The following is a 19,166-nucleotide window of genomic DNA, read 5'->3' on the forward strand; positions in this document are numbered from 1 at the left end:
TTTTTTTTTTTCTTAAAAGCAAAGCTTAAGTAACGTATCTGATTTCAGCTCATATGTTTCCAAAGCGTCGGATCTGTAGGCCCATATGTTTTGTAACAAGAAGATACAATGAATAAATAATGGTTCCATGTAGGCCTTATGCGTGATTGTACAACGCTATGCGGCATTACTTTGATCTTCTCTTAAGAGTCTCAAAAAGGGTCACGTATCTGACTGCAATTTGGCGACATTAGGCCTAGTCATGATCTATCGATCTCCCAGAGAAATATTAAAACGTCACATTGTTATATACATAGGACCTACAGCTGTAATATTATTTGTCATATTCAGGCACTTGAGGGGCAAGAAGTAGGCCTACAAAAGATTTGATTTAGATATGTAAACGAGTAAGAACTTGCCATACAATGAGCACTTCCTTTTCTGGCGACATAAAACAAAAACAAAAAACCAAACCAAACAAACAAACGAGTTAAACTGCATGAACATGCTGGCGACACGAAAATTGCATTTTTACACACTTTTTTGAAGAATGGCCCTATTATAGGCTACTACATGTGTAGTAAGATTTGGTCTCCTAGGGCCACCTTAATTATAGGGATGCACGCAAAGGAGTCTCCAAACTACATTCGGCTCGTGGCTGGGCTAGCGTTAATTGCCAGGTCCCAATAGAGCAAAATCACCACAAGGCATGTGAAAAATCACCAAAAGCCATCAAAAATCACCAAATTTGTCAATAAACCTTTATCAAACACTTAGCGCGAGTCTCGGTGCAATTTACGGTGCGCCGTAGTCACACACACTAAATGCAAAATGTGAACGATGTGTTGGGATATAAGGGCGTTTGTGTTTGTTGAGTGACAAAAAAGGGCACTAATGTTTCTACATGAAATAAGGGGAAAACTTTGGGAAAATGCATTTTCGTTTTCAATTCGTGTGATTACTTTTCATTGGTCTCAAAATCACCAAAAAAATACCAAAAATCACCAAATTTTGATTTGGTTACCAGGCAAAAATTTTGTCACCAAACAACTTCAAAAATTACCAAATTTCACAAACCACCATCTGGCAACACTGGGCTGGGCACGGGTCCAGAGGAAGGGCATCAAAACAAAGGAAGGGCATAAAAGTTACCATTATGGTAACTTTGCCATCCAATGGTAATTACCATGGCAACAATACTCAACAGCCAATCAAAATCAAGAATTCCATGGCAGTTACCATTGGATGGCAAAGTTACCATAATACATGTAGTAACTATTATGCAACGGGCCCCAGAGAGATTCATGTCCTTCACCGACTGAAGCATGCAAAAGTACACAACCAAAAGGCGGATGACCCTTTACCCCTACACATTCGCTGCTCCCTCGTGAAAAGACGTGCCCATATCCATAGTCATTCTTCTATTTTGTGGGACACGCACCACCGAATCATTCATGCCAAAATGGCGTCGTGGTTGTCTCGAACGTCTGGAATCCTCTCCAGATTAGCTTCATCGTCGCAGTCGGTATGACAATTTCTTTGCTTAATTAGTAAGAACGGAAGTAACTTTCTATTTTTTGTTGAGATATATGAGATAGACGGTAATGTCTGAATGAATTCTTGCTCAAGAAGCACTGGTAAAGTCACGTGAAAGTACGTGCGTGGATGGTGGTGCAGCCTTTTCTAGCCTTCTGCATTTTGTCTAATGCAGTTTCACACAGAGGTCAATGGTAGGTCTCAAGTGCCGGTACATAAAGTGTAGAACGTGCACGCACATGATGTAACTTCTCTGTTTGCATGCCAGCATACATGCGTGTATGGCCCAGCCCAGACCAAACAAATGTGAAAAAAAGAAGGCAAAAAAGAAAATTGTAGTCTAACAGTTAGCTAACACTTGACAGTTATATGATCTAGGCTAAACTTACAGTAAATTTAAGTTAATTTACACCCACTTTTCCGCCCACCACAGCACAGGTGACAGCCAGGCATGTCACATGTGGTTCACTGTTGTAGAATGTACGTAGCTAGTCCGAGTGGCCGGATACAATTAAAGCAAGTTACCCACTCTTCGACCGCCTAAATTGCGGAAGCAAAATAGCATGCATGATTCGAACGTACGCCTGCGCTGCGATCATCGTTTAAACGCCTGTGCACATTGTTCAACCCCATATGTCCGTGCTTCGACATTCACGACGTATCGTGCCGTGGCCGTGCACTCGTCCTGCCTATGAATAGATTAGCGCGCATGCCACGCGCGGGCGAAACTGTATACATGGCACTACGAGAGCGCGGTACTCCATGTACTCCCCTCTGTGCGAGAGATTCAATGCATACATAACACGTTGCTATCGAACCATGGCGATACCGCAAATTCTGGCACAGGTGGCAGGCAAAATATAAATATCGCGTAAACGCTCAAGTTATCTCAGAAACTGCTGCCATCGTGGCTGTAGGTGTACACGCTGTACAGACTACAGATTCAATGCAGATAAACAGATTAGTAACTTCAAAACTTGGAATGAAACAAGTCTATGTGTTGCTATGCAACTTTACTTACCCCGTTACTTACCCGTTGAACTGCTTTTGCGAGCTGACCCGGGAGGGTTGCGACAATGATTTCGGGGGTCCGGCGACGTGGCCCACTGTTATGCTCTTCGGAACATGTGTGGAGGTAGTTGCATAGTTTGAATTTCGCACTTGATTTGCGCCATTTTTGATTCATGAATTCAGGGAATTTTTATTCGTAAGAGTGGTCTATTCATGGAAACGGTCGAATCAAGGGTAACGTGCTTTAAATTAGAAACCCCTAATATAGCTACACGCCTGCTGTGACTGTGTCCTTTGACTGTGAGTGTAACATTACTGTGACAGGACTGTACACCATACACATACTTGCAGGAGAGGCTGGATATCAATGTCACCACTTCATAAACTCATCAATATTCAATGTTTTTCACTCTATTCTCATTGTTTTTAATTTAGTAAATCATTTATCTTGGTTTTTTGTTTGCAGAAGTAGTAGTACAATAATTTTTAGTGACCTTGGAAAATCTACCCTCTCTGAAAGAGTAAGGTAGACCATGCCCAGAAGAAATAGATCTAGACTGCTCTAATACAATCACTAACTTAGTGACTATATGACTTCATGTGACTTCATAAATGGATGAACAGTTCAATAAAGCCCCTCTATCTTTCACCTCGTGCGAAATCTTGTACCATCTCATTTGTAAACTGTCGTTTCAAGTTGTCAAGATGTACTCTAGACCTCTACCTACTCTGTTCAGAGAACCATGTGATGTGGAGGCATACCAGTTGCCATAGTAACATTTCTAATTAAGATTTAATTAAATTTTATCACATCTTTAAAACTCTTGATATTATGTAAACCTCAAGCAATAGAATAATCTTTGTTTCATGATTGCACATTGCACAGGCATACAGATAGTATGCAGTACCAGTTGCCATAGTGACATTTGTAATTGAAATTGAATTGAATTTCATCACATTTTTAAAAAGCTTGTAGATTAAACCTTGAGTAATAGAATAATTGATTGCACATCGTGGAGGCATACCAGCGGCATTTCTAATAAAAATTGAATCACATTTTATCACATTTTAAAAACCCTTTTTGATCCGTAAACCTTGAGCAATATCAGAACAATATTTGTCTCCTGATTGCACATTGCAATAATTGCTGATGATGCTTGTAGACATAGGGTTGTACAGCTTTCTACAAGTACGATTAAAGTCAATCAGTTTTCAAGGGATAGACGAGTGCCAGTTAATGACAAGAAGCACAAAGTACTTGCAGAAAAAGCCAATTTTGCAGAAAAATATCCTTGGACTTGTCATCCTCATGAACAGTGGTATGACAATAGGAGATTCAGGCTTCTACCAATCTTTAGTAGTTGCTGGCAAGCTTTCGTCCACTCCTGTGGACTTCTTCAGGCCAAGTGATTGCACAATTTCTCTAGCACTGCCTGCTTGTTTCGTGGTCATTGCACCGAAGATTGGTCATTTATATGCAGCTGTATGTGGAATCCCTACAATGTATTAAGTGTGTGCTTGATTCTTTTTATCCAGGTGCACTCTTTAAATTTTCTTTGCCAAAAAATCTTTTCAAAGGCTAGTATTGTGGCATCATTCCATCCAATATTGTATCCTGTGTTGAGGGTATGTTCAGCTAAGGCTGAATGAGAAAGATTGTGAAACTGGTATAGCAACTTATGAATTCGTTACTTGTTTGTGCAAGAAGAGGTCTTGGATAATGTTGAATCCCCAATCAGCCATGATGGTGTCCCCTTTCTCAAATTTGTCTACAGTGTTTGACATTGTCACCTGTTTCTTGTCTGATGTGTTGCCTCTTGCTGGTCTCGACACAAATAAAAAAATTCCTCCTGGTGTTATTCCAACAAGACACTTTGGCGTTGGTTATGACTTGTACTAACTGCACACTTGGGAATGTGAGCTTGCTAGTTTTAGCCTGTCAATCTGAATTTCTGTGCAGTCTATAATGCAGAGAACAATTCCCTGGAATTTGTTGAAGCAACTTGGGTAGTATTTGAGAATATGCCCTTTAGGTGGCCAGTGGATGGATACTTGAAGTTCCTTGCTGAGGAAAGGAATCCATGTCAAGATAACTAGTGAAACTGTGTTCTGACTTAACACCAAAGTGGAATGCTAGGTCTCAAAGACTGAGCTGCAGGTTTTATCAAAGTCATCAAAAGTGCATCTTCAGGGTACTGCGATCTCCTTTTTCCGGGTATTTGATGATTCCTCATCTGGTATGATTTTTCCTCCAGAGATGACAGTCCTTTGTAGTAATGCAAAGTGGTTGCATGAGGGCGCACTTGTTCCATGAGCCTTCAAAATTCTTCGTACATTTTAATTCCAAGTGGTTGAAGAAAGCAGAAAGCTGAATGTGACTGATGCGATTGTATTACAATCTGCGTATAGTTTTGAATTTTGAAAGTCATAATCGTAAATGTACCATATCAGAATAATGATGTTAAAATCAGATTAATCAATGGTGCAAAAATGATCACATGGGCAATTCCGCGGTTAGTAACGTTACATTTTAGGGACATTCTCATGATTTAGATTAGACTCATTTCTCTATCTGTGGATGTGAAGTCTCATTAATGTCACCAGAGATCATTCTAGTGTAGACCTAGAACAGAGCAAAGAATGAAATCATTTCATGAATCATTTTAGAAGAAAGGTCTGCTTTTAATGCCGGTTAGTAACGTTACAAAAAAAGGACATAGAAAATTGATGAGCATCTTTGAACAAAAAGTTTGCTAAAACTGGTATAACTTGAAATATATCAACACTTATTTTTCATTTCTAGCTTTAAGGGCAATATCTACCCCAAATATCCTTTCTCATCATAACTTTGTTTGAAAATTAAGTACAAAAATCATGGTTAGTAACGTTACGGTTAGTAACGTTACGGTTTGTCCAGTGATTACAGAATTGTGTGTTAACTCAAATCATTACATGTTTCCCTATGAGAATGCAAAGTTATAGCTAAGAAACATCAGATAAGACATTAAAATCTCTTATTTCAATCATCAAACTCATGCAGTATAGTACCATTTTGTACTTGTACATGTTACAAAAGACTAGAAAAAAAGTTTGCATAAATTACAAACAAAAAAAAAGTACCACTTTTAAAGGCTAGGTCAAGTGATATCCAAAGTTTCATAACTTTGCCAATCACTGTTTATCATGACTCACAGTAATTCACAAAAGCAGCCTGTTTTATTGTGCAAAACAGTTAATGTGTTCCTTATCAAGAGTACCTTTAATAAAGGGGAAAGAAATCAAAGAGCAAAAACTAATGTACCGGTCGGTATATAGTATGTACAGTGTATGGCCAATTGTGGTGTGCGTAGTCATTGCACAACGGGAATCCAGCATAATGCAATGTTTTATATTATTGTGAAAGTAGTTTAATTCATATGACATTAACTCAAATAATACAGTGTATTAGTTGAATTCATGTCTAGTCATGTCTTGAATTCAAGTCTAGAGACATGTATTTTTTTTCTTTTAGACCAGTTTGAATGTCTAATCTCTGCATTGTTCTGAAAAAAAGTCTGTTCGCTGTACCTGAAGCGTAATTAACCCCGACAAACCATTGTATGATAATTTCAAATTGGGACAGAAAATTTGAAGTGATGGCCTCATTTGTTTTTAACACTACTTTCCACACAAAATGCTCTGCTGGCCCACAGATTCCATCAATTCCCTTGGGAAGTGGTTAAAAAAAAAAATCGCTCAATGTGCACCTTGTGAGCCTTCTGTAGTGATGCGAATGCTGTAGACCCCCCCCCCCCCAACATTTCCCGCCACGATTCCGCAACACGCAAAGATTTTGCCGTATCGTCTCGTGACTTTTTTCATTGAAGTCTCCCGCATATTTTTAGACCAAATTTGCATGTCCGGGTACACCGTTCTGCAGTTATGTAATGTTTTGCATAAATGCATGTCGACCTGAAAACAGCTCAAATTCATGATATCGTGTGCAACTCCAATGCAAATTGTGTTTTTTTGTTAATTTGATATTAATTAGATTGTTTCAACCTTTGACCAGTGAAATTAATCAATTGTAATGTAGATAAGCTTGAAAAAGTGCCTGCAACAAATTTTGGCAAAAAAAACAAACAATAGAAAACAAAAGGTAAAAAAACATTGAAATACATAAGAAATTAACAAAACAATAAAAAACAAAAGAAACTGATTTTGATTTTGCTATTTTTTTTGCAAGAAAATTGTTTGATGTGTCTTGAGGAACTCTTACACAAAAATTTAACAATCCTTCTGTCTTTTTTATGGAGTTATAGGTGAAAATATGATTTCATCCGTAAATTTGCATAATTAATTTACTAAAAAAAGAAGCCAATATCTTTTTACTGTATGACCACCTAATCTTGTAGTTGACATCTGGCTCTATCATCAGGCAAAATTTTGCCAGACCAGGACCTGTCCATTGGAGTCTCATTCACTTATTTCATGGTTAGCAACGTTACAATACACACAGGCTGTGGTTAGTAACGTTACGTGGTTAGTAACGTTACACATTTTGACTGCTGTTATTTCTAACTTCTATCATGATTACTAATACTTATTTCTATATTTCAGTTAGTCATTGGACACAGCAGGAAAAATTGAAATATTATCTTTCATAGACACTTTATACTCTCTGGAGGTGAATAATTTCACTTTTTGGTTAGTAACGTTACATGACTGTCCGATGGTTGGGGAAATGCACACTAGTTTGCATTTCGAAGACATGTAAGTTGATTTTACTTAATCTATCCATGAAAGCACTGCATTGCCTCTATGAATTCAATATTAGTGGCTACAAAATGGCATTTAACTTGACTAGCTATCTTCTTTGCCATTATGGAGATTTTGCTGATGAAATTCAATCTGAAAGATTACTTGTTCAAAATTGGTGAATTCAATACCTAAAATTATCAAGATACCCTAAAAAATAGTTTTTCCTGAATTATCAATGTGTTCTTTCTGAAGTTAAGCACAAAAATCAAGGAAAAAACCAAATTGAAATTTTATGGTCATGTCCCTCTAACTGCGGAATTGCCCACATGAATGACATTTTAAAAGGTAGGATTTATTCCTTTCTCTTCCTTTTGCTATATTTACATGACAAAAATGCATCTTGTATGTATGCTTGGCATTTTTGTTGGCAATACCAGGTTTTCATTATAAGTGCAGGGTTACTTTGTGTGTGTGGTTGCATCTTTACATGATATCTAAAAATAGATAAAAATAGGATTGATGCAATTCCCTCAAGCTTGTTAATGTTTATCAAAAGGTAGATTTGTAGGTCTGAATAGTAAGGTACTTAATCAGAATTTTGGGCAAAATACTATTGAAGAATTTGTAATGCAGATTCTGAAAGTAAAAGATGAGTGTGCATACTTGTATATTGTAATACTTGTATATACAAGCCCTGTAAGGTCTAAACTCACATGTCTAAACTCATCTAAGGTCTAAATTCACAGGTCTAATGTTAGGTTGATGCAGAAGGTTTGGTGATTCAGCAGGAGATTTGATAAGGGTAACAGCTGAAATGAAGTAGTTATATAAATGTGTGTTTTAATACATTTATCAAAATACTGTCCCAAAGAACACTTTCCCCTTAATACAGTTCATACAAATTATTGCACTAGTCTACAAGGTCTGCTTTGTGTCATTCCAGCTTGTGTCATGTAATGTATGCATTGATATTGTTTTAACTAGAGATCTACTGCATTCTTCTTATCCAGAAATGTTGTAGTAAGAATGGAAATAACTTTTCTTGCTGGCATAAACCCAGGGTTTAATTTAACAAATTAGTCAGTAATATAGTCTTGTGTGCACTAAATATACATGATTAAATTTCTTCATTTTACTATATTAATGTAGGGTCGGCATGCATCAAGGCGGCTCAGGTCTACTCAGACAGCTTCATACCAACAGACTATCGTCAATGTCCCTGAAACACGGGTGACAACGCTAAGCAATGGCTTCCGTATCGCATCCGAGGACTCTGGGATACCAACAGCAACAGTACGTCAGAATCTTCTTGCCTTGAAGTTATTTATTTATTATGCTGAAAGTTATAGTTGTTGTGTACCTTAGTGCAAAGTGAAATGAGAATGTGATAAATTTTATGTAATAGTTGCATTTTGGAAATGCTCAGAGCCAAGTGTAATTTCCAAAATGTTGCTGAAAAAAAAAAGTTATCAAATGTTCGTGGAAATAAGATTGAAACTAAAAAGTGCTTCATTGAAAAAAAAAAATGAATTCAACATTTATTTGAATTGAAAGTAACACCTTTCTCTGATTTGGTACTCATGTATTTCATGCATGGTCTTGAGCATGTTTAATTGCTTTGTTCTGGTACCATTAATGAATATGGATACTTGGAAGCACAGAGTTCATCATATAGAATGACCAGCTTCTCTGAAAGCACATTTTGTCCAAAGGTTTGTAAAGCACTCTTCAAATTGGAGAAGAAGAACATATCAAGAAAATAATTTCATACTTCAACTTATAGGATTCTTAGGGTCAACAGATGAATCTCAGTGTGTGAATGCATGTGGTATAAACATGTCTCTTTAGTGTATGCGGGAAACTACTTGTTACTCCGGTTGTACTTTCTTCATATTTGATACAGCCAAAGAGAAACCTGTCATGCACTGGACTAGTGTCTCCTTTCTTATATGCTAGACAAACTACTCCCATTCACATACAGTACTCAACAGAATTTGCACAGAGAAAGTCTGGTCTAAATAGAAATTACAAAATGAAAGCTAGAGTAATGAAAGTATGAGTGATGCTATTGGAAAATAGTAAAAATTTTCAATGTCTTCAGGTTATTTGTTGGGGATATGAAGGAATAAGACAGCACCTGTTCAATTGCGATCCTTTAATACCATAGCTTGTTTTGTTTTTCCCCTGTATGGAATCATTTTCATATATTAAGATTGAAAATGTACTTTCTGTCTGTGAATTATGCCATACTCACTGCTTATTTTATTCTGATTTGGTTCCTCAAAGGTTGGTCTGTGGATAGATGCTGGAAGCAGGTATGAGAATCAGCAGAACAATGGAGTGGCACACTTCTTGGAGCATATGGCATTCAAGGTACAGTCAAGATGGCTGCTGCTTTTACACTGAAGTTCTGATTGTGTGTGGATCATTGAGCATATTGGATCCATGGTGTAATGCAGTACATGCTTTATGTCCTTTTCCTCTCATTCTGTCCAGTATGTTATACGTCTACTATGTGACCCTGCATCACAAAACCCCCAACAAAAAGTCGCCAGACATAGATTTTTAGTTAGGGGGGATTCTGAAAGAGCAGACTTTAAGCTTTGAAATGATGTATTTCTAACTCATTTCAAAATGGACTCTCCTAAACCTGTCTAATTCCTGAAAAGGAAGCACACACTCCGGGAAAAAGTGTACTGAGAAAAGAGGCTCCCAAGTAAAGGGTCTATTCAAGCGTTTAATCTTACCAGGCTGTGCTACATTAGTTGTACCTGTGCATTAAATGGGACAAAAAACAGGATGTAAAATGCCTTAGCAACAGTAATGAAGGGATTATATGATTAACCTGAAATGGATCATGCTGTATTAACACATTCAGATTATATCTATTACAAATACCAACTTTCAAAGCAGTAACACCTTCCTTTCAAAAGTTATTAAAATTGAAAGTGGAGGGTATGTAAAGTATTCTTAAGAAATTAAAAGGGGCTTCTGAGACATACCTAATCAAACTATTCTACAAAAACGTGTTCTAGAAAAAAACTTGCAAAAACACAATTACCCATTCATTTTATGATCCCAAACTTTGAACAATGTAGAAGAAGAATGGCTCTTTCAGAAAATATGAAAAATTCAAGATTGACTAGGTTGACCCATTTCACCTATTTTGAATCCTCATGTAACATCAGGGAGTTTGACCTTTTTGTTGGTTTTGTGATGCACGGTTACATATGAACACAACTGCATGATGCAGTTATGCTCTCATATCTTTTATATGCAACAAGGTGCGATTCAAAGCAATATATTTGTGTATATGACAAGGTGTAGAAAAGAGGGCTTATGCATGTTTGTTGCATTTTCCCCAATTTTCTCACAGGGAACCAAGAACAGGTCACAGATGGATCTGGAACTGGAGATTGAAAACATGGGTGCTCATCTGAATGCTTACACATCCAGGGAACAGACAGTGTACTATGCCAAATGTTTTGAGTCAGATGTGCCCAAAGGTAGGCATTCTCACTACGTCAGCTAGTTGAAGTTCTCTTTGAAATTTGATGTAACTCCTTAAAATATGTGATTCTCTGCCACAACACTGCTGAAGTAGCACTCATTTCTTCTGTATTTTACATATCTGAAGAAAATGGAACCTTGACTATGACCTTCTACATCATAAATTAAAATAACATTTTCTTAGCTCATAATCCAGCATGAAATGATGAATCAAAATCATATTTTTGTAACCAGTGTAAATAACCTCACATGTACAGCCAAGTTTGTTGTCTTTGAGAACTGGACTAGCAGAGTCCTTGTAAAAACTTCACCCAAGGCATTTACCGTTAACTGTTCTCTTTCTTCTCCAGCCGTTGAAATCCTCGCTGACATCATCCAGAACAGCACTCTTGGAGAGAACGAGATCGAAAGGGAGAGAGGTGTTATTCTCAGGGAAATGCAGGTATGGGCTCTTGTGGGAATATGATGACATAGGCAATGTATATAGTGCTAGTGATTACTAATACTTTTTTTTATGAAGGAGTGAATTAAAATGCTGCTCTCAGAAGCTATCTTAGCAGCTCATTTGTAATTATTGTTTGGCAGGAACATTATAACATTATAGAACTGTGTGAAAGGAGTGTCAGACTTTGGGTCAATATGTCTTTCTGTGTCCACTGCAAATGGCTCTGGAAGAATGACTGCACTTTTGGTAGATATGGTATTTCATGGCTGGGTTTTGTTGAAAACAGACAGACATACATACACAAAAGGATATCAGGTGGAAAATATGCTCCTGTCTACTTCAGGCTCCCTGAATGATTTTGCAAAGTATTCCTACATTCCAGATTTCCTACATGAAGATGATTTTTGTCGGTCTTGGATGTTTTGGCAGCAGACCCCAATGAAAACATCATTTTTGTTCTTTAATTTGCCAAACTCATGACAGCTTTACACTGAACCAATGATACACAATAGACAAAGCAGGAAATGGTTAACCCTCGCTATTCTTTCCATATTCTTTTGCTTGATATTTCCAGGAAGTTGAGACAAACCTGCAAGAGGTGATTTTTGACCACCTGCATGCCACAGCCTACCAGGGAACAGCACTCGGCAGAACCATCCTTGGCCCCACTGAGAACATCAGGTGAAGACTTGTCTTCCAAATTGAATTTATGAAATATTGAATTGGTAAAAGTGTGAATTACAAAAGATTCAAGAAGTTATGCTTTTGGTCTTACGCAGAAATTACTCATGAGAATCATGTAACTCATACAAGTACCTCTGCTGTTGAAGTTTGACATGGATTTTATTCAAATACAGATTACGATTTCGATTCCGTTTGCTTTATGTGATGGCACTAGGTGAGGGCTTCAAAACTTCTACACAGAATTTTGACCTTTGACTTCTTTGACCTTTGACCTTGATTTTTTGACCTATATTGTACATTTTGCTACAAAATGCTACTCCTTCGCCATTTCTAACCCGATTTCGATTCCGTTTGCTTTATGTGATGGCACTATGTGAGGGCTTCAAAACTTCTACACAGAATTTTGACCTTTGACTTCTTTGACCTTTGACCTTGATTTTTGACCCATATTGTACATTTTGCTACGAAATGCTACTCCTTCGCCATTTTTAACCCGATTTCGATTCCGTTTGCTTTATATGATGGCACTAGTTGAGGGCTTCAAAACTTCTACACAGAATTTTGACCTTTGACCTCTTTGACCTTTGACCTTGATTTTCGACCTATATTGTGCATTTTGCTACAGAATGCTACTCCTTCGCCATTTCTAACCCGATTTCGATTCCGTTTGCTTTATGTTTATGTAGGGTCAATGATATTTATATTGTATTAGATGCGTGCACTTATGTCTACATTGAGCAAATACTAAGTGTACATTGTACAACAGTTTTTTTTTGTTTGTTGTTGTATGAAGACAAGAAATGAATCAATCTTCTCATTTCCTATAAGTCTCAGTCTTAAAGTCATGAGTGTAAACATGACATTTTGAAAAATATTCGAATGTGGCATGTGGATTTTTTCCCCTACCATATGGTAGTTATCTTGTGAAGGACTGTTTATAATGGAAGAAGATAAATTAGTTGGAAGATGAGAGTAAGAGCACACCAAACCATGGAAAGCTGTAGTAGTGGTCTCACACACAGCATATATTTCAGAGGGTGATTTCTACCTCAGATAGCAGATAATGTTTGTTTGTCTCACTTTTTGCACTTGTGTAAGAAGAGGTCTTAGTGCAGAAGTGATTACTCTGTAATGACCCATACATGTCTGGTTTCACAGGTCCATTGCCAAGGCAGATCTCCAGGACTACATATCCACCCACTACAAGGGGCCCCGCATAGTGCTGGCTGGAGCAGGAGGTGTCAACCATGATGAGCTCGTCAAACTGGCTGAGAAGCACTTTGGCAACCTGGGAACTGAGTACGAGAATGAGATCCCAGCCCTCACACCCTGCCGATACACAGGCAGTGGGGTATGTATCAAGCCTACTCCACCTGGCATTAGTCTGCTGTTCATATGCAACCCCACTAACATGCTACTTTTTATGTGTTACTGACAGTTACAGGAGAGTGCATGGAAAAATTGTTCAATAAGATAACCAGAGCTGATAGTACCTTAGGATACATTTGGTGCCAGCTGTGTTAGCAACATGCTTTCACAGGCATGAAATCACACATGTAAGCTGCAGTTCCCATAAGGATACCACAAATTCAACTCCTGTAGTCTTCTCAGTTTGCCATTTATGAACCACCAGTATTTACTTCGAACTTGTTCCATGTAAGTTTGTGAAATGAAGGCACATCATCATTGCATCACATACTTTCATGCGTGTCATCCAACATAATAATTTTTTTGTAAGCTATTCATCATGCCAGTTGAGTTTTCTTTTATAATGCTAATTTTAAGTAGCTGTGCTACTTGACCAATTTTAAGTTAGACTTTCTGAATGAATCCATGCAGAATGTGGCAAAGTCACTTTCTTCCTGCTGTTTTGAACATGACAGTTATATTGAAACTAGCAAATCGGCATGGTGCGTAATACTTTCTACCCCCATGCTAAAACTACAGTTTCTGTTCTAATTTGACATCTTGCTGTGTTATGTGTTATAGATCACTGTCCGAGATGACAAGATGCCTCTGGCCCATATTGCCCTCTGTGTGGAGGGAGTAGGCTGGGCCCATCCAGACAACATCCCTCTCATGGTAGCAAACACTGTAAGTATCTCGCTAGCTGACAACTGTGGTTAAATTCTGTCTCATTTAGAGCAAGTCTTCCTGTGGATAATGGGACTACCTGGTTTGATGATTCTGTCATTGTCATTGGTATCTACAGGGGAATGGGGAGACATGAAAATCGTTTTCATTCATTTGTATCATTAAAGGAATGTTGAAAAAGAATTATTGGAAAAAAATGATCAAAGGTAATCCATTTTTGTTATATCTCAGAAGCTTAAAGGGACTGTACAGTACTGGTTGGGGTAGGGATTCATGTTTTGAACATTCTAAGTGAGATAATGAAAAGCCTCTTATGAAATATGAAAGTGCATGCAATTCTAAGAAGGATTCAACGTTTATTTGATGAAAATTGGTCTTCAAATGGCTGAGATATCCAAAAATATGCTAATAATAAAAGGCGACATGCCACAACTTTATTAGGATCTCTTTGTTTCACCTTGTTTTTGGATATCTCAGCCATTTCAAAATTGATTTTCATCGAATAAACTTTTGATACCTCTTAGAACTGCATGCTCTTTGACATCTCATAGAGTGGTTTCTGAATATCCCGCAAAACGTTAAAAGCTAAATCTTCACCTCGACCAGAACTGTACACACCCTTTAAGCTCTGTGGACTCAAAATATGCACCTAGAGCTTGCACTAGTGGGGACCTGTGTAATAACAAATACTGCATATGCCCCATTCTAGGGCTATGTATAACCTCAAGTCGCTAAAAGGAGAACAATTTGCGTAATTTTTCTCTCAAACTTGGAAGAATTTTGGCTATCAAATGTAAAACATTTGCTGCTTTGATGTTCTGAGTCCTTTACAAGATGAATGATTTATTGTTCCTTTGTTTCTTGTTTCCAGTTGATTGGCAGTTGGGATCGCTCATATGGAGGAGGAGCAGTAAGTTCAAATGCTGTTTTTACTTTCTGTCTGAGAGTAGATGTCTGCTTACTACTACTAGATAAGAGACCATTCATAGCCTTCCTTTCTGGAAAAAGCAAAATATTTCTCTTTCTATTATTCCTACAGAAATCATCATCATTTGCCAATTTATCTAATCACATGTGACTCTCAAAGTCTAAATGTTCAGTAAGACAGTAGAAGTGGTGATCTGTGTAAACTGCTTTTACTTGATTGCATGTGATACTGGTTGTCTCTTCCAGAACACCTCAAGCCGACTGGCCAAGGCAGCCTTTGAGGACAACCTCTGTCACTCCTTCCAGGCTTTCAACACCTGCTACACCGACACTGGCCTCTGGTAAGACACCTCAGCAGGGAGGGGAGGAGGTGGTTAGGGAAACAAATTGAATACAGTCAACCTCACACAAGTCGGCAAAATTAGCTAAGTCATGGAAAATTCTTCCCAAGATGGATATACAAGAGTCAATTCTATTGTGTTAGTCATAATTCCCGTAAGTTGAAGGACTTTCTCTGGTTCCCTTGGATTTGACTTAGGCGAGGTTGACTGTATTTACAGCTGTTTACCATCTAATGTCAATGTCACAGTTTATTTCTTATGAGTCCTTTCAGGCCATGTTTGACTGCTCAAAGCAAACCGAATGGAACCAAACCATACCATGCTGTACCATACCATGTAATGCCTTATTGGGAGTTTTCAAGCTCTCTGTGGAGATAGTGTACCTCATTAGCTATTTTTGGACTCTAGTCAGAGGGGTAACACATTTTGCAGCAACCAACACATTCACCCGACATACTCACTCTATGTACAGTTGTCCCTAACAAAGAGAATCAACTCTTTGTATGATGTAGTGCATCTTACATGCATTCTTCTCATGCCAACTTCTGGTACGGTAAGGTATGCTTTTAAGCACATCAGGAAGTGGTCCATTTTTGGTTCGGTATGGTATGGTATGGTATGGTATTGTACACTGAAAGGTCGTTTTAGTGCTCTTCTGGTGCGGGTATGGTACGTTACAGTACACTTTAGGAGAGCACTGGAATGCACCCTTAGGTTAGCACTTTTGGGGTGCTGTTTGTTGTTCCGAAGGCTTGTTATTCCGAAGGTTCGTAAATCCGAAACACACAAAGTCCCTATACCTAGAGGTTTGTTAATCCGAAAATGAAAAAGGGTTCGATAATCCGAACATTTGTGGCGTTATTCCGAAGGTTCGTTAATCCGAAAATGAAATGGGGTTCGCTATTCCGAAGGCTCGTATATCCGAAAATGAAATAGGGTTCGTTATTCTGAAGGTTCATTAATCCGAAATGAAATAGGGTTCGTTATTCCGAAGGTTCGTTGATCCGAAAATGAAATAGGGTCCGTAACGAACCTTGGGAATAACGAGCTGTGTTTCATTTTCAGATCAACGAACCTTTGGAATAACAAACCTTATTTCATTTTTGGATTAATGAACCTTCGGAATAACAAACCTTATCACATTTTCGGATTAACGAACCTTCGGAATAACGAATCTTCGGAATAACGAACCTTCGGAATAACGAACCTTCGGAATAACGAACCTTGGACTAAAGAACCTTCGGAATAACGAACCCGTGGAATAACGAACTGTAACCGCATTTTTGCTAGTCTTGAGTAGCCTTACATGCAATGGCATATTAGTGGAAGTAATGCCTCTTCACCAAGTGCAGTTATTTCATGGGACAAAGTACCAATAGGTTGCACATGACTTAAATCTGGAAGCTATAGCATCAAGTTTACTTTGCACACATTGTTCTGAAAAGTTGGAAAGAGGCATAAATGTGAATGAATGTGCTTGTTGTTATTGCCAGGGGTGTGTACATGGTGGCTGACCCTCTGGGTGTTGAGGACATGGTATACCACATCCAGCAACAGTGGATGTATCTCTGCACCAGTGTGACTGAGTCAGAGGTGTCACGGGCCAAGAACCTGCTCAAGACCAACATGCTCCTGCAGTTGGATGGTAAGAGTGTCGACCGCCAGTGATTCTTTCTCATTAACAGCTTTACTTTCACTTTTCCTATGTCACTGTCAGTCTGCCTTGCTATTGTCTTCCTGTTTGCCTTTTCCAACCTGTGTTTTCTTTATGGCATGAGATGCTTCCTCTTACGATGATATATTTCCATTTTCTGTTCCTTTGATAAGAACAAGACCACATGACCCAATGAAAACATTATTTTGTTTTCCGTGGATATATGAGTAGTGTAGATGAACAGGCGATGTATTTTTAGGTATTCAAGTAGTACATTGTTTGAAATCTATTTACAACTGAAGTATTCTATCCTCAAAATAAAGCAGGATTATAGTTGCATGTGGAGGTACAAAACTTGTATAGTCCCAAGGAACTTCATGCTTAATAAGGCATAGTATTGTGTCTTCATTTTGAGTAAGTGACTGCACAGGGTCGATGTAGAATAAGAATGATAAAAATGTGTATCTCACCTTTTTCCCCAGGCTCTACTCCAATCTGTGAAGATATTGGCCGACAGATGCTTTGCTATGGTCGCCGCATTCCCCTCCCGGAGCTGGACGCCAGGATTGACAGCATCAGTGCCAAGACCGTCCGTGATGCATGCACCCGTTACATCTATGACAAATGCCCTGCTGTCGCTGGCGTTGGTGAGTGTGGACTGAATAACCCTCAGTATTTTAGATTTCGTTCTATCAGCATGATTTTTCTGACAGCGCTGTGCAAACACTGATAGGTGCTATAAAATAGCCTATACTGACTCTGAATTATGACAGTTTTGAAATTATGATGTTTACGTGCACTTTTGAGAATTACATCAAAATTCAAAGCTACCTGCCAAACTAAGTTTCTATGATATTTTGTCCCCTTTCCATGATTTGACATGCCTCTGTCAATATGAGGAAAATTTTATATTATTGTATTCAGTGCATACAGTACCTTTTGATATCCATGTTCTCTAAAAATGGGTAGATTAGCGTGTGTATCAGTTAAGGGAAACAAAAGTATGTTTCCCATAGATGCAGTATGTAGTGTGTGAATCAGCAAAGTTGTACTGAACATGTTATTAGTTTTGATCAAAGTTGTTTGTTTTGTCCAGCACCAATGATGAGGGTTTGTGTATGCATGTTTGTCTTGGCTTTTAGGCCCAGTGGAGCAGCTGCCCGACTACAACAGAATACGCACCAGCATGTACTGGATCAGGCTATAATGGTCCTCCATGGTCCTCCGTTCTGGCTCTCTCTGGACTCCAGTCACATGAAATGCAAGAGGGACTACCTTTCGACTGTGAAGACGGGATAGCCAGAGACCAAGAGAAATGAAGATATAGATTTGTTGTGTGAAGATATGTCAAAGATATAAACCTTTTATGCTGTTTTCTTGTCAAGCAATGTGCATTGGTGGTTTGTGTCTTGTGCTTGACATAGATACAGGAACTGAAGTCTTGTATATGTGTTCTATGAAATCTCATCTCACCACAAAGAGAGTGTGCTGGGCTATTGAAGCGTTGTGCCACTGAAGTACAGCAGAGGAAATAGAGAGCCTGTGGGGCTCCAGTTGTCAAAATGAAATCAGATGAATATTCATACCTCGCCAACTATGAAGCAAGTTCTTACATGTAGCCTTTCGGCACTTTGATAGGACGCTGCTACTCTAGAAATGAAAATTGTAAATGATATAATGCTGACTTTGAACGGTTATTTATTCCCATCCAGTTTTTCTCAGTGTGATACTTTCAGTTTCCTTCTGCTAATAACTAATAATCTAATGGAAATTGGAAACAAGCAAACAAACAAATGCAATGACATTTCTCTTACACACCATCCTTAGGTTCCCATTCAACCCTTCTTAAGAGGAGCTATTTCATGAGGGGATAATATATACCATGTGTCTATTAGAATGATAGCCTTGATACCACACTGCTGTAAACTAACGCAGATGATTTACCAGACAGGGATTAAGAAACCAGTGTTTTCATCATATGTGTTCATGCAAACTGAAGCAACTACACTTCTTGTGTCATGTGGAGAAGGCAATATATGAATTTGTAAATCTGAGATTAAAGTGGTTGTCTTTTCCAAGTTGAAACCATAGAATGGTGTATGCACTTGTTTTATTTTCATTTGCTTATTTCATTTTCATTTACTGCATCTGTACCTCTATGTGTGGTGTGTGAATGTGCAGGTGTAGTCGCATGTGGGGATGTATTGGCACATGCACCAGGTATGGTTGCTGGAAGCGCGGTATA

The 19,166-nt window shown here is 38.3% G+C and overlaps 1 protein-coding gene across 1 annotated transcript; it reads left to right on the plus strand.

Moving 5' to 3' along the window:
- The first annotated feature begins 1,436 nt into the window (after nt 1-1,436).
- Nucleotides 1,437-19,001, plus strand: LOC139743852 (mitochondrial-processing peptidase subunit beta-like). Its single transcript, XM_071654308.1, has 13 exons — nt 1,437-1,504; nt 8,416-8,559; nt 9,553-9,639; nt 10,643-10,772; nt 11,127-11,218; nt 11,796-11,902; nt 13,064-13,256; nt 13,895-13,999; nt 14,871-14,909; nt 15,173-15,267; nt 16,761-16,912; nt 17,404-17,568; nt 18,064-19,001. The coding sequence occupies exons 1-13, from the start codon at nt 1,442-1,444 to the stop codon at nt 18,126-18,128; spliced, it is 1,437 nt and encodes a 478-aa protein (XP_071510409.1). The 5' UTR covers nt 1,437-1,441; the 3' UTR covers nt 18,129-19,001.
- Nucleotides 19,002-19,166: the final 165 nt, after the last annotated feature.

Source organism: Diadema antillarum, unplaced genomic scaffold (assembly GCF_040938485.1).
Source record: "Diadema antillarum isolate AM-2024a unplaced genomic scaffold, OU_Dant_1.0 seq00001116_RagTag, whole genome shotgun sequence".
Classification (NCBI taxonomy): Eukaryota; Metazoa; Echinodermata; class Echinoidea; order Diadematoida; family Diadematidae; genus Diadema; species Diadema antillarum.

Coding starts and splice junctions, on each gene's coding strand:
- LOC139743852 (XM_071654308.1), top strand. CDS start 1,442: ATGGCGTCGTGGTTGTCTCGAACGTCTGGAATCCTCTCCAGATTAGCT. Junction 16,913..17,403: donor CATGCTCCTGCAGTTGGATG/GTAAGAGTGTCG, acceptor CTTTTTCCCCAG/GCTCTACTCCAATCTGTGAA. Junction 17,569..18,063: donor CCCTGCTGTCGCTGGCGTTG/GTGAGTGTGGAC, acceptor CTTGGCTTTTAG/GCCCAGTGGAGCAGCTGCCC.